Source organism: Rhinolophus ferrumequinum, chromosome 21 (genome assembly GCF_004115265.2).
Source record: "Rhinolophus ferrumequinum isolate MPI-CBG mRhiFer1 chromosome 21, mRhiFer1_v1.p, whole genome shotgun sequence".
Taxonomy (NCBI): Eukaryota; Metazoa; Chordata; class Mammalia; order Chiroptera; family Rhinolophidae; genus Rhinolophus; species Rhinolophus ferrumequinum.
This window is the reverse complement of record NC_046304.1, coordinates 27,389,012-27,400,846: the sequence shown is the minus strand read 5'-3', so window position 1 is coordinate 27,400,846 and position 11,835 is coordinate 27,389,012. Positions and strand designations below refer to the sequence as shown.

The 11,835-nt window shown below is 54.4% G+C and overlaps 1 protein-coding gene across 3 annotated transcripts; it reads right to left on the bottom strand.

Moving 5' to 3' along the window:
• Positions 1 to 693: 693 nt before the first annotated feature.
• Positions 694 to 10,876, bottom strand: MPO (myeloperoxidase). 3 transcript variants are annotated; one of them, XM_033091477.1, is made up of 14 exons: positions 10,823 to 10,876; positions 10,236 to 10,313; positions 9,996 to 10,089; positions 9,520 to 9,695; positions 9,173 to 9,296; positions 8,931 to 9,060; positions 8,642 to 8,848; positions 7,486 to 7,804; positions 5,600 to 5,760; positions 4,156 to 4,411; positions 3,510 to 3,680; positions 2,495 to 2,732; positions 1,508 to 1,737; positions 694 to 785 (listed from the first exon to the last, which is right to left on the bottom strand). In XM_033091477.1, exons 2-13 carry the CDS (start codon positions 10,309 to 10,311, stop codon positions 1,530 to 1,532), a joined length of 2,160 nt encoding a protein of 719 aa, XP_032947368.1. In that variant the 5' UTR covers positions 10,312 to 10,313; positions 10,823 to 10,876; the 3' UTR covers positions 694 to 785; positions 1,508 to 1,529. The 3 variants fall into 3 exon arrangements, with proteins under 3 accessions (XP_032947368.1, XP_032947366.1, XP_032947367.1); XM_033091475.1 differs by lacking the exon at positions 10,823 to 10,876 and adding an exon at positions 10,432 to 10,587; XM_033091476.1 differs by lacking the exon at positions 10,823 to 10,876 and adding an exon at positions 10,414 to 10,550.
• Between the last annotated feature and the right edge of the window lie 959 nt (positions 10,877 to 11,835).

Here is an 11,835-nt window from a genome sequence, read left to right as displayed (position 1 = left end):
AGACAAGTAGTATTTATCCTGCTCTGGCGAGGTCCTAGTATGAGCGGGGTACATCACTGTCAGCATCCTGCACACATTCAGGCTCCCTGCTGTGGGTGCCCCTCTCCAAATGTGGGAAGAAGAGGGGAACTTACCAATCAGATATAGGGGCCAAGTTCCAGGCAAGATTATTAGGGAAATGGCCTCCTCTCCCTCTCACAGCGCTGGCCACATGAAGCCAGGACTGAGTACTCTAGTGTGTGAGGGCCCCTGAACCACTGTGCCAGGCTGCTGAGCAGGATCCAGAGGTGTCTGTCATCTGGGGAGGGCCTACCATCACACCTCTACTCTTTCCCTCCCGCAGGACAGCATATTGTCCTCTGTTTCCCAGCACCTGACACAGAATGAGCAGGTAGCAAGTATTTGTCAGAGTGAAGAACGAGCATAAAGACTTGGTGACCACAATTCCTGTTCTCCAGGTGGTATGGGTGGCAGGTGAGGGAGGAGAGTCTGCTAGATTTGGCCCAGCCTCTGGGCTTCGAAGAACTAACTGCCTTCCATGGATCCGCCAAAGGAAGACTCCTGGATACCCTTACCCACAGTTCAGAAAACACAGGGCCCTGAGGGACAGACCCACACTGTTTCAGGTTCAGAGTCTAGAGCAAGCCTTATGCTGAGGCTACAGCCCCCCTGTAGACATAGACAGAGTAAAGATCCCCGTCAGTGCTACTTTATTATCATAGATATCAGATACAAACAAATAGTACAAAAGGGCCAACAGGCCCCAGTTCCTCTCCAGGCCGCTCCTGTGAATAAGCAAGAGAACAGGGTAAGGAATTAAAAGGTGAGATCTGAGCTGAGCCTAGCTTGCCTGGGCCCAGAACTCAACTGCCATCCACAGCCCAACTGCTAAGGGCCATTCCTCCAGGAATCACGGGTTCACCTCTGCTAACCGGGATGCCCTCAAGGTGCAAGCTCCGTGAGGAAAGAAATGGTGTCTGACTTTCTGTTTCCCATGCCTAGAACAGTGCCTGGCAGATAGTAAGTGCTCAATAAACAAAGAACTGGAGGATGCAAACAAGCCTTCTAAGAAGGCATGACAGCTGTAATGACAGCTGTTTCCTTCTTATTTACGAAGAAGGAAACTCGGGCTTGACAAGGTTGAATAACGTGTTCAAGGTCACACAGCGACAGAGCCCGGATTTGAACCCAAGCGGTCTGACTCCTGAGCTTGTGCGACTCACCAATCCACTCTGCTGCCTTCCATGTACGTATTACTCACAGAAGCAGCAAACACACACTCACATAAACAACATGCATACAGAGCACACAAAATACTACCCATGTTCAGACAGCACACACATAGAAACAATTTATACACATTGCACGCGGACACACACAGACGAATGAATGAATGTTTAGTCATTCGTTTTCTTGGCCAGCACCCAGAATAAGGATGGGCTTACACAGGGAAGGGAGATTTGTGATTCTGATTGGCCAGCCCATGGATGCCCAGCCTTCACCTCACCTCTGTACCCCTCACCCAGCCTCTAGTCCCTTTCCCTCCAGGAAGTCAGGTCCAATGCAGGAAGTGTACTGCACTTGACAAAGTCCCGAGGAAACGTGTTGGACATGAAGATGTTGTTCTTGGACACGGTGGTGATGCCTGTGTTGTCGCAGATGATGCGAGGCAAGGAGATCTTGGCCAGGGCCTGCCGCTGCTGTGTGCTGAACACGTCCTTGTTTTCCCACCAAAACCTGCACGGGAACACCCACAGACCTCGTACCTAAAGCTCTCCAGGACCGGGAGGCCATCACCTGGCGTGCACTGCTCCCCAGATGCAAGAGGACCGCAGCAGACACCCCCTCTACAGCACAGGAGAGCTCCAAGCCCTGAGGCAGCCAGTGGGGTTCAAACAAGTGGAGCCCCACTCCTGGCACAAAGCCCAGCTGCCTGGATGCCCCGCCCCAGAGGCTTCTAAGGCACCAGTGTTGCTAGACAGGAAGCTGAGCCCGCTCTTGCTCAAGAAACCTGTGCTCTGGCATGGGCTGCACCAATGAGGGTAGAGAGAATCTTGGGGGTGGTTTATAATGTGTCCACCCAGAAAGGGACACCTTATTGTAACTTTCTCAAGGGTACAACACAGGCTAGGGAAGAGCTAGGTATGACAGACGTCAGAACCATGATGAAATAACACGAGGAGAAGCAAGGACGGGGCTGTTCCATGGGCCTGGGACTGACAACATCATGGTTGCAACCTGGAACACGGGGAAGTGAAGAGTGGCCTTTTCTCTGTCTACCCTCCTGCACAACCAGGGGTCCAGGTCCCTCCTTGCTGCACTCCCGACAGGTTCAGAGCACATTAGGGATGACCTTGAGGCTCCCTCGAACGTACTGAGACGTCACAGATTCCATCCAGCCCTTCCTTTCATAGGAAGAAGTTGGGACCCCAAGAGATTCTGGACAGGGCCACAGCCAGACAGTGGGCCTGAGCCGCTCGTCCTGCCTCCTTACCGATCACCATCACGGAGCTTCCTGAACTGGGTCCCAATGAGGCAGGCGAGAAGTGGGCCCACGCGGCCATTGCGCTCCAGGGGCTCGGACACACCGCCCATCCAGATGTCGATGTTGTTGGGTGTACCATACTGCGCCATCAGCTTCCTTGCCAGGTCCAGATTCTTCAGCACCGTGCCCAGCTCACCCACCGTGCTAGGCTGCGGGAGACCGCAGAAGCGCCTCCAGGCATTGTACCCTGCATGGGGATAGGGGAGAGGTGGCTGTGGGTGCATCCCAGAAAACCCACCTTCCCGATACACCAAGGCCATATGTAGAGGTACATGAGGGAGGGGGAGGACACAGAAGGGCTTCTCTTAGGCTATAAAATAGGGAACCCTGAACCCTTGGCACAGGCCAAGGGGACAGCTGGGCAGCTCTAGGACCCTCTCTGCTTTCCCTTGCTCTCCCATCCTAAGGCAAATCCTAAATTGTCATAACTCCTATCAGGGGGACAACTCATTGTCCCCCTGTGGAAATCTCAGACCTGTGAGGGGTGAGGTGTGTCTAGAAGACTCAGCCCCACAAGCTGTCCCACAGTGCAGGCACAGGCTTTGGGGTTAGGCTGATCTGGGTTCAAATTCCAGCTCTGTCACTGACTTGGCTGGAGAGCCCGGGCCTCAGTTTCCCCATCAGTAAAATTCAAGTGACAATACTCTCTTCCCCTCAAGAGTTCATGTGAAATGAAGCAAAATGAAATGATGATGGAGACAGATTTTCAGATGATAGGGGCTAGGAGCTTGTTATTATTATCATGATGCTCCAAGTTTAAGGGTATATCAGTATGACGGCTGCAAGGAAGAGCTGAAAGTAGACCAGGTGGGCCCAGGGAGAGGTAGGTGCCTGACCTCAGACCACTTCCTAAGAGCAAGGTGCTGGGGTACGGGGAAGCCTTGGGCAGCTGGGGCCCCTGGAAAGGGCAGGGCCCCTGAGTGGGAGGTGGGAGTGGGGGAGGGGAACCCCTGCAGCCCCTCACCTGGGAGTCCATGGTCTCGGCTGCGCTGCATGTTTAGAGCAGGCAGGTCCAGCCCAATCCTCATGACCTGCTCAAACAACCGCTCCCGGATCTCATCCACCACAATTTGGTTCTGGCGATTCAGCTTGGCCGGAGTGGCCATGAGGCCCCGGAGGATGGGGTCAATGCCACCTGGGGGCAAGAGCAGCAAGGTTGGGGGCGGGGATCTGGCTCAGTATCACAGCTGAGATTGGAGTCAGGAACAAGTCCAAGGTGGTGTCGGGCGTTGCAGGAAAGGGCTGGGCACATGCAGCTCCTGGTGCCAAGGTGGTCCCAATGGACAGATCCTCACCAGGGCATCAAGTCTCAGGGGATTATGCCATTAAGACTTGCAAGGTTGGGGTGCTCCCAGCCCCTGGCCTGCTGGGTCCCTGAGAGTCACAACACATAGGAAGGAGCCAGCTCCTTAGGAGGTATTCGCACCCCACCCTTTATGGTTAGATGCAAAAGCAGAGTCAGGCGAACTGAGGCTGGGAAGTCAGATCAAATAGATCCCCAAAGATGAAAGGAAAGAGGATTTCTCCTGCCCTAGTTCCCTGTGGCCAAGCCCGCCCCTACCCCACCTTCAGCTGCCAGCCCCCTCTCTCCTGGCCTGAGTCCTACTCACCTTCCAGCACTACCCTCCAGGAGGCAAAAAAGACCTTGCTGAGGGGAACACGGGGATTGGGCCCCGTAGGCTTGTACTGATTGTCCAGGCGGAACATGAAGGGTTGGATGAGAGTGTGGCCATAGCGGAAAGCGTTTGTGAAGACGTTGGAGATGCGAGGGTCCACTGAGTCATTGTAGGAGCGGTATTTGGGCAGGTACTTCTTCAGGGCCGTTGGCCCCAGTACCAGCGGCAAGTAGTCCCGGTAAGTGATGATCTAAAGAAAAGTCACTCAGAGCGGCCTCTTCACTCACCCATCCCTGCAGTCTTCACCTGCTCCTGGCTTGAGGGATTCCTCCCACATGTCTATGACCAGGGAACTGCCTTTTACAGCACTGGATCTGGGTCTGAGTAGCACTGAGGGGCATAAACAGAACTCCTGCCTACTGTGTGACCTTGGGACAGTTATTAACCTCTCTGTGCTCTAATTCTTCAAATGTAAATTAAGGGTAATTATGCTGCCCTCTGCCTTAAAGGATTAAATAACAAAGGGCTTTATTAGTCATTGCTATAGCTCCCTTGACTTTGAGTTATTAATGTCTTGTTTCTCCTACTAACTTATAAGCTCCTTGAAGACTATGGTTATACCTCATTTCTCTTGGAATTACTCAGTGCCCAGCAAGTACCTGGCTCACAGTAGGGTTCAATATATGACTGTGGAAAAAGTGGAGGCAAGAAGGAAAAGGGCCACCGTAGATGATTTCCCCCAGTGAAAAGAGGAGATATAGAACAGTCTCCCTCTAGATTCTAGACTCTGGGATGTCCTCTCAGGCTTAAATGAACGTCATTTAAGTTCTTAGTGCAACTCAAAAACTCACCCTCAACACCTGCAACTCTCTCACACTCCAGAGTCTAGGAGTATTAGAAAGGTGTGTATGTGTTTGTGTGTGTGTGTGTCAGTGTTTAAGTCTTGGGGAAAGGATGGAGGTGCTGGAGCATCAACGATTGGGAAGGAGAACCAGAAACACTGCCCAGGGATAAACAAGGAGAGGGAGATTGGGTGAGCTGTGATAGAGTGAAAAAGAAGAGGTGAATGGGTGAAGGAGTCAGGTGTAACAATGAGATGACGGAAATAAGAGGCATTTAGTGGACAGCTACTATGCGCCAGGTGCTTTAGATCCAGCCATTTAATCATCCCAATCCCATTCCCAACAGACAGGAAAGAAGAAAGGGGAGCAAGCCTGGGAAGGAAGGAACGGAAGGCAAGTAACCCTTGTCAGGCACTTGGTATCTGCCAGGTGCTTTCATATATGTCCTTTAATCGTTACAGTATTTTTATGGATAAAGAAACTGAGACTCATGAGGGTTAACCTGCCCAAGGTCACACAGCCCGGATGTGGCAGAAGTACACACGACTCCCAAGTCTGCCTGACCCATGGTATCACTGATGATCAGGACTACCTACCTGGATCATGGCTCCCACGATCTTCCGGGCTTCTTGGTAGAGCCTCTCTCCATTCCAGCGGGGGTTCAGGCGCTTGAGCTGTGTAGCCAGCCGGTTGTGCTCCCGCAGGAAGAGTGTATGCATGGAGGTGAGCTCAGGCATCTCACTGGAGCGGGTGTCCCCTGGGGGAAGCAAAACGTATCTTTCCTAAGACCTCCATCCCAGAAAGGACGTGCTCCATTGAAACTCCCTCCCCGGACAAAGCCTGAATTGCCTCCCACTCAGCCCTCCCTTCCAACCATCGTTCTCACCAGGTTCAGTTTATGTCTCCCCTGCCTTGATGCCCTAGTCCACCATAATAGCTTCTGCCCCTGTTTGGGGGCACAGCTGGTTGGAGATGCTCATTCAATAGACATCAGATCTGACACATGACTTGCCACCTTCCCGTACCTGAGACTGGGAGCTCCTTGAGAACAAAGCGTGCTGTCTTTTGCGGTTTTTTGTATCTGACCCTCTCACCCAACACACACATAGACACATGGGGTATAGTACAAAGCAGGAGATCCATGAACACTGCCGGGTTGACTTAGTCTCTTGATTCAGGGAAGGCCAAAAAGTAGCACGTATGTCGGCACACCCTACTTCCAGGCCCATGTCTGACACAGCTAATGATCCCAGCACTCTCTCCTGCTAAAATTGGATGCAACCTCAGAATCCTTCTTAACACAGGACTCCAGAAAGCCACTACTGTCTGATCAGAGTTGCCACACCCACCCTTACTACATGCTAATCATGCAGCCTGCTCAGGGACGGGGACTAGGGCACAGGATGTTTGAAGTCCACACCTGAGTCTATTCAAAAGAATTCAGTGAGATTCCTAATCCTTCTAGGCCTCTCCCAAACCTTCTCTGGAAGGGCCTGAGTCCCATTTCAGCAGGACACCAGGTTCAGCCCTCACCAGCAATAGAGGCTGGTGAGAAGGAAATTCCATGAGAGCAGCTTTTCCATCCCATGACTATCCAGGCCTGGAACACGGACATGCAGCTTGCCAATGCCAGGCTGGAGGCAGCCATGACTGGCTGAGGAGTGCTGCTCTTCCCCGCAGTAGCTAAGGAAAGTCCACACTGGTGCTGGCCTTGATTTTCCTCCCCAAGGCTCGACCACCAGAAGCCACCAAGAAGAGGGGTTGGGAGGTCGGAGGAAAGGGCTTCAGACCCACTATTGGGTTTACGTTAGAAAATTTCTGGGCATGGGCACCATCATGGCCTCAAGGGTATCCCCAGGGCTGCCGGCTGTGTACCTGTAAACTCCCACCCTCGTTCATTACAGGCAATCAAGATGGGCGGGAGGTGATAGCAGAGTGGCAGCTCTGTCCAATAGACCCTTCTGAACTGAAAATGTTCTATGTCTGTGCTGCTCCATGTGGGAGCCGTTAGCCTATGAGGCTAATGAGCATGTGAAACGTGACTAGTGCAGTGGAGAAACTGAATTTTTAACATTAAGTTTATTTAAATTTCCTTAAACTTAAATGAAAAGCACATGTGGTGACTGTATTGGATAATATGGTTCTAGAGGGTGAGGGCACCACGTTGCTCTCTGTCCCTTTAGTTCCCTGTCCCTGGGGCACTCAACTCTCCTCTCTGCCAGCGTCCAGAGGGAAAGAGGGAGACAGAAGAGGGTGGACAAAGGCTCCTCAACCACCCCTGAGTCTTCTTAGGTTGGGGTTTCTTTGTTTTTTCCGTTCTGGCTCCACCCAACTTGTCACCAAGGCAACTGAATTAATATCATGAAGTTGGTGAGGGCAGAGTCTCGCTCAATGCAAATCCACTAGCTGCTTACAAATAGGCCAGCTGTGGCCCCATCAGGGAGCACCCCTGTGCCATTCTAGGTCCCCGCCCAGGTCTGACCTGCCAGGAAGCAGGGGATGCGCGCGGAGCGGTTGGTGAGGAGGCAGGGGTCGTCGTGCAGCTGGTCGAAGGGCAGCAGAGCCCGGCCGTTGTCGCTGAAGCGGGAGTTGACGGCCATCAGCCCCAGCTGGTTGGTGAGGTTGCGCAGCTTCATGGCCAACGGGTCCTCGCTGCCGTACACCATGCTGGCGTCCAAGAAGGAGGTGAGCGCGTTGATCTGGTTGCGGATGGTGATGTTGCTGTTTGTGCAGGCAGGGCAGGAGCGGAAGAAGGGGATGCAGTCCTGCTGGTTCTTGATGCGGGGGTCATTGGGTGGGATCTGCAGCACAGAGAGAGACCCGCCAGCTCGCCAAGGGCAGGGACAGTGGGCAGGAGTGGCTTCCCCCCCACCCCCTCTACCCTCCTGAAGGCCACAATCCCACCTCCAAAGCAGCCTGGAGTCCAGGACCAGAAGGAGAGACCCAGACACCAAAACAGGGGTCCCTCGGGACTTCTGGCCCCCTCACCCTACAGGGAGGCCTCTCAAGCCCACAAAGGACCAGTGACTGAGGTCCCACCAGCAGAGTGCCTCTGAGTTTCAGGGGTGATGACTAGAAAGCTGGACTGAGGAATGTGGGGCCCTTGTGGGGCCCTTGGAGGTGAACCTGCCAGTGCTCTGACCCTCCCCCTACGCCTCCTATCTCTCACTATTTCTCTCTTCTGCTTCTGCTCCTCCATCTCCCGTGGTCTACATTCTCAGTCACTTCTCTTCTTTTTCTTTTCCTGTTCTCAGCTCTCTCTCCTCCCTGTCCCTTTCCTGTCTTTCCCTCTGGCCCCTGTCTTTCTCTTAGATTCTCTTTCCTTTTCTCCTCCTCTCCCCAGTCAGCCTCAACCAACCAGTAGCCCTCTCAGCCCTGCTCCCTGCCCACAACCCAGGCTCTGTGTAATGTGGGCTGGGGAGAAGGTGCCCCTCTGTGGGGAGGAAAGAGGACTGAGCACGTGGTACCTACAGAAGTCTGAGGGACAGTGGGGAGGTCCTCAGCCTGGGGTGGGGCAGGGGGCAGGGCCAGCCTTACTCAAGAGCTGGAGAAGGAAACCTGGGCAGGTGGCCACTCCCAGGAAGGATGCCTACTCTCCCCACCAAGCTGGCAGTGGCAGGGCAGAAAGAAGGGAGCACCTTGAGTGGGAAGCAGGGCGGCTGCTGCAGGCAGCTGGTCTCACAGTTGAGGCCAGTGATGAAGGCGACCCGGGCAGCCGGTTCGGGGGTGAAGTCCAGGTCGTGATCAATCAGCTGGCCCCACTGCATGAACAGCAGCGAGCGCTCCTGGTCCGGGGTCAGCTGCTCCGTGGGGAAGCGCACGATGGCGTTGGAGACAGCCCGAGCCTGGGGGACACAGATCGTCAGGGGCCGCCTCGGGCCGCGCCGCCTTGGGCCGGCCTCGCCCCCTCTGTGGGCCAGGGCTCACCAGGGGCACCGGGAAACCGCCGCGCTTCACCCCGGGCGTCCAGCCGTAGGGCAGTGAGAAGCCGTCCTCGTACTCCGCCGGCAACCAACGCACAAAGGCCCGGTTGGAGGCCCCCAGCGTGGGTCTGCGTCTGTGAGGCAAGGACAGGGCGCTGACACGAGGTGGCGCTGCAGGCCGCCCGAGGACCAGGACACCTCCCTGAGCCTCCCACCCTCTGAGGGGACGCTGCTCCTCAGACACACTTGTTGTTGCACTGCCCGGTGATGGTGCGGTACTTGTCTCGCTCTGGACATGTCACCCCCACGTCCTGGTAGGCACAGCCGCTCAACTTGGACAGCAGATTCAGCTGGGCAGGCGTCAGCACATCTGCAGGGCCAGGGGAAGTGGGGTGTGGGATCTGAGCCCCCCAACTTCCTATCCTAGGCTGGGGACCCTTGGTTGGTGGGTGCAGTCTGAGGACATGGAGGGGAGGCTCAATGTCCCTGAAACTCCCTGGAAGGAGGAGTTGGGGGGAATCACTGGGAGGTGGTGGGGTCACTTGGAAAGGGGACTAGTGGAGCAGGGGCTGGGGTTGTGGGGGCAATATTACCAGTGACATTGAATGGCCCTGGCAACAGGGGCTGCAGCTTCCCCTCCAGCAAGCCTAGGGCCACATGCAAATAGTCAGCAGCCCTCACAGCTGTTCTAGTGGCTGCCACTGGCTGCTTGAAGTAGGACAGGAGTTCCATGGGGCTGGCCAATCCACTGTGAAGCCGCTGCTTGATGCTGCTTGGAGAAAGGAGGAGTGAGGGGCAGAGAAGGTGGGCAGACACACTCAGCAGAGCCCCAGTCCAGGAGATGGACACGCAGGACAGTGCAGACACACACACAGACAGGGAGAAGTTTTCCCTTTCTAAACACTTTATGCACCTGGATGTCCAGACAGAGGCAAGGCCATGGGAAGGATGGGTTTGAAGATGTTCTCACACCCAAACACACAAAGGGCACCACCCCACCTACAAACTCCCCGAGCCTGCTTCTTTTCCGAAAGGCCTTGCCCAGAACTGGACAGTGCCCCGCGCCCACCTTTCCCGCCGCTCCTTGTAGGCTTTGTCCACCAGCCGCTTGGCCTCTTCCATGCACGTCAGCACCAGAGAGGTCTCCACCTCTCCCAGGACAGCTGCCCAGAATATGGGGTCACAAGGTCAGCAGTAGGCCCAAAGCTGCCCATGAGGCGCCAGAGCCAGGATGGCCTGCAGTGAGGAAGGAATCCCTGGAACTCAGAACCACCCCCAACACACCACCTTTCCCCTCCTGAACTGTTACCTGGAGCGGTACCCTCCAAAGGCTGGGGCACAACCAGAATGGCCAGGAGCCCTACTAGGGCCAGGAGCAGCTTCATCTCTGCAATAAGACCCCAAGCTCAGCAAGTGTCCAAAACCCACAGTTCATTTGGGAGAAGAGAACCCAAACATCCCTCTTCTCTTGGGCCCCTCACTCCCACCTTCGTGCCCAGGCCCACCTCAGTGGTCCCTGCCTACAGACAGAATCCAGCCCTCCTTGAGGAAGAGGTCCACAGTGCCTCTCCTTTGCTAGCGTCCGTCACGCAACGCTCCGGGACCTCACTTCTGAAGTTGACCTGACATTGGCAACATTTCTCAGCTGAATGTAGGCTTTTATGTCCTCCAAGCTGGGGGAGGGACAGGGCAGATGAGACCCGCCCCTGGAAACTGAACTCTCTCCTGCCCCTAGGGTTGGGGTTCACAGAAAAGGAGCTCTGACAGGGGAGACAGGGGCAGGAAAGAAGGGGCCAGAACTGTCCCTAGCCTTCGAATTCAGTACCCCCCACCCCAGAGTTTCTCTCTCCATGTGTGCCAAGACCAGTGCTGTCCCCAGGGGGTAAGACAACTAACCCCTCTCCAAAATTCTGATTCAGTTGAATATCTACAGTTCCTTTGAAAGGGACGAAAGGCAGGAACCAACAGCCTAAGCAATTATGGGAAATGGAGTGACCCCGGAGGAGGAGGGAAGGTAAAGGGGAGACCTAGTATGATGATGATCCAATCAGCCTCAGGGGAATGTCCCCCACCCCCAATAGTAACCTGTCCCCTATAGCCAAACCTGGCTGGCAGCCCCCCATTCTTGGTGAGGGCTAAAGGGACAGGAAATCTGGCTGGAAACCGTTGGGTTTCACAGGAAAGAGGACCCTGGGGGCTACAGGTTCAAGACCAAGGTAACTTCCTCTATCCCTCTCCTCCTCCCCTTTCTTCTTGGCTTTTGCTAGGAGGCTGTCTCCAACACCCCTGCCATCTGCTCCTGGATTTCAGAAACTAGAAGAGAACAGAGCTGGTTGTGGTTAGTGGTCAGTTGGGTGACACAGACCAAGGCTTCTCTGGGACAAGATCAGTGCAATTAGGAGAACTGGTGTTCAACTTTAGATTCATTCTGAAACAGAAGAGAGGGAAGTTTCTCCCCTGAAGAAGTCTGCCAAAGGGGATGCCATTTTCAGGCAGGAAAAGTACCCTATGAGTAATGATTGTGTTTGTCCACCTCCCTGGAACCTCACCAGGCTGGGCAGAGTTCCCATGTCCTGTTTGGTCTAGCTACCCTCCTACTCCAGGCACTTCCTTGCTTCACTCTTGCCTTCTATGCCCAGACCACATCTTACTAGCCAAGGAACAAGGGACAACAACATGTCCAAAACACCTTCCCAGTGTGCCCAGAGAGCCTGTCACCTGCTGGGTAGTGACAGGAGCCCAGGGGCCTATGAGAGAGGAATCATTCTTCCAGGCTTGCTCGGCCAGTGACTGACTGGCTAGGTGTGACCTGGGACAAGTGGCTGTTTGTGAATCAGGTTTTAGAATTTTATAGACTTTCGAAAATACTTTTTTTTTTTTTTTAGGAGAATTCCATGCTGTTTATTGGC